This window comes from Triticum dicoccoides, chromosome 3B (assembly GCF_002162155.2).
Source record: "Triticum dicoccoides isolate Atlit2015 ecotype Zavitan chromosome 3B, WEW_v2.0, whole genome shotgun sequence".
NCBI classification, from domain to species: domain Eukaryota; kingdom Viridiplantae; phylum Streptophyta; class Magnoliopsida; order Poales; family Poaceae; genus Triticum; species Triticum dicoccoides.
Genome location: NC_041385.1, coordinates 3,996,031 through 3,998,475, shown reverse-complemented (window position 1 = coordinate 3,998,475; position 2,445 = coordinate 3,996,031). Strand labels below are relative to the sequence as shown.

At 44.5% G+C, this 2,445-nt stretch overlaps 1 protein-coding gene across 1 annotated transcript; it reads right to left on the bottom strand.

Moving 5' to 3' along the window:
• Nucleotides 1-286: 286 nt before the first annotated feature.
• Nucleotides 287-978, bottom strand: LOC119280403 (keratin-associated protein 5-9-like). The gene has a single exon (XM_037561262.1). It carries the CDS (start codon nt 907-909, stop codon nt 496-498), a length of 414 nt encoding a protein of 137 aa, XP_037417159.1. The 5' UTR covers nt 910-978; the 3' UTR covers nt 287-495.
• Between the last annotated feature and the right edge of the window lie 1,467 nt (nt 979-2,445).

The window sequence follows — 2,445 nt, the reverse complement described above, 5'->3', positions numbered from 1 at the left end:
TCTTGTCCCAGCAGAATTGATAGGAAATGGCGCCAGTCAAAAAGGTAAGATCTGCATACAGCATTGCGTTTTTGTTTTTGGAATAGCCAGAAGGTGATTTACATAGAAAAGTGCAGTTTCCTCGACAATGAAAAAGAGTAAATGGCATGGGGAAGGCGCACATATACAAGTCTACAGCGACGTACGAATGCGTACTTAGATGGACAAGCTGATGTATACAAGTCAATGAACGCACACAAGCTCTATGGCGAAGGAACATTGAACATACATAGCAAATAACATCGTATTAACTTTGTCAAATTTCTTTCTTTTTCCATATTATTATTCAGTATAAATAAAACAGAATGCAAATCCTCAGCTGAAACGCCGGAGGTGATAGACACGACCTGCCATCCCATAGAACCAGCTCACGGCAGTTACAAAAATCTACGCACGACCACAGCGAGCCATGTTATTTGCTATGCAAGCAACCGATCAATTACATGTTATCCCTACCTAGGCATGGTGGCACCCTTTCTTCTTGCAGTTGTTGTTGCAGTCCTTGTTACAGGTGGGAAAGCACTGGTCGAAGATGCCGCGCATGCAAGGGTCGCAAAGTTGGGTGGCGTCGGTGACCCCCTTGCAACCACTTTCAGCTACAGTGTTGCAGTCACAAGTGCAGGTGCCGTTGCTACTGCAGCAGATACCATTTGCAGTGCACTGCTGCAAGATATTTCTACGGCAGCCCTCCCGAGGGCCGCCGCCACCGCCGCTGCAGTAACTGCTGCAGGAGGTTTTAACCTCTGCAGTGCAGTTGGCACGACATTGTGTGTCACAGTCACTGCATAAAGGCCTCGGACGCCCCAGGGAAGACATGACCAGCATGGAGAAAACAACAGCAGCAAGAAGAGAAGCCCCACCTGCAGCCATTGTTGCCCAGCAAGGTTTTTAGCTAGAGAGAGAGGTAAATATGTGGAGCAAGAGAAGGTCTCAAGGTAAGTGGTGTGAATAAGCTAGCTGGTGACTATATGATGGAGCGACTGATAGTATTTATAGGCTAGCTAGCTTCGATTGGAGCGTACGTACATATACTTGAGTACGTAGACCTAATGTAAGCTGCTCCATGTTACAATTTAGCTAAAAAATGTTACAAGTTGGCTTCACCTATTCATTAATTGTGTGGACTGTCAATGGGTCGGCTGTTATCGGTATTTCTTTCTTCCCGTGGAAGAAAAGAAATGCAAACAGGCGGCTATGGTTTCATCTGCCTCCCTCCGGCTCCGCTGCCGGTCTGCTTCGTCTCCGGTGGTATTAAGGTCTTGGAGGCGCGTTGGACCTCGGCCCTTGCGATGAGAAGGGTTTCTTCGTTGTTTTTAGGTGCTTTTTTTGGGCCGTTTGAGTAGGGTTTTTGTCCTGCTCAGAAAGGTCTGATGGTTTTTGTCCTGCCCGCCTAACCCGCCTCTAGGTGGTGCATCTTGGGGGTCGTTGAAGAGCGTGTGGAGGAGTGTCTCCAGCGGATCTCACATGATTCAGTCAGTGTTGGTCTTCATCAGATCCCCTTGGAATCAATCTTTGTTCATCTTTACTCATGAGTGTACATGTTGGATCCTTTCGCTCTATACTTCTCTTCATCGACATCGGATGCTATTCTGATCTGCTGGTCTCGTGGGGCATTTTCAGGGCGTCTTTTCGACTATCTACTACAATTTTTTTCCCAACCATGGTGAGGGAGGGGCGATTATGGCGACACGTCGTTTCGCTCCAATGCTTGTATTTGTCACTAGATGGTCTACGTACCTGGATGTATTTTTTTACTTCTGATGTTCTTTGTATTGGCATGACAGATGATGGATAGATTGGAAATTTTTCCGCAAAAAACAATTCCATGGACTATCTTGAACATCTCCAACATGAACTTTCATTACTTCATTTTTGCGGATTACGGATCAGAGGAGTATTACAAAGGCTTGGTAATTAATTAAGCACTAATGTGTTGAGGACTTTGTTTTACAACAGATAATAACAATCACTTGACTCGCTAGCTTGGCACATCGAATTGCAACATCAACTGAATGCACAAGCTTTCGTACCCTGGATTAGTGATGAATAGGTAGTTGTTTTAGTACCAAAAATGGATTAGTGATGAATAGGCACTTCCCAACTGAGGGACAACCAAAAACTGACACGCCTATGTGTAAAATTAATTCCTTGGATGTAGCATTGTTCTTGTTTTACTGCCAAAGCATTGACTTCTCAAGATCTAGATCGGTGAGCCTGCCAAGTAAATGGGCGCATTAATTGCTCATACTCTCCAGATCGCATGAATTGATCGGTTTGGTTTTCTCTAGCCAAAGTCGCATGGTCTTTATATTTTGCCAACTTGATTTAGTTAGTTAATCTTGTCTACTAGCTTCGTCCTGGTTTATTGATCCTTTTGTATTTTATACTCAATTTTAACCATTGATT

Excerpts from the sequence above, each read along its gene's own strand:
- LOC119280403 (XM_037561262.1), bottom strand. The coding sequence starts at position 909 with ATGGCTGCAGGTGGGGCTTCTCTTCTTGCTGCTGTTGTTTTCTCCATG.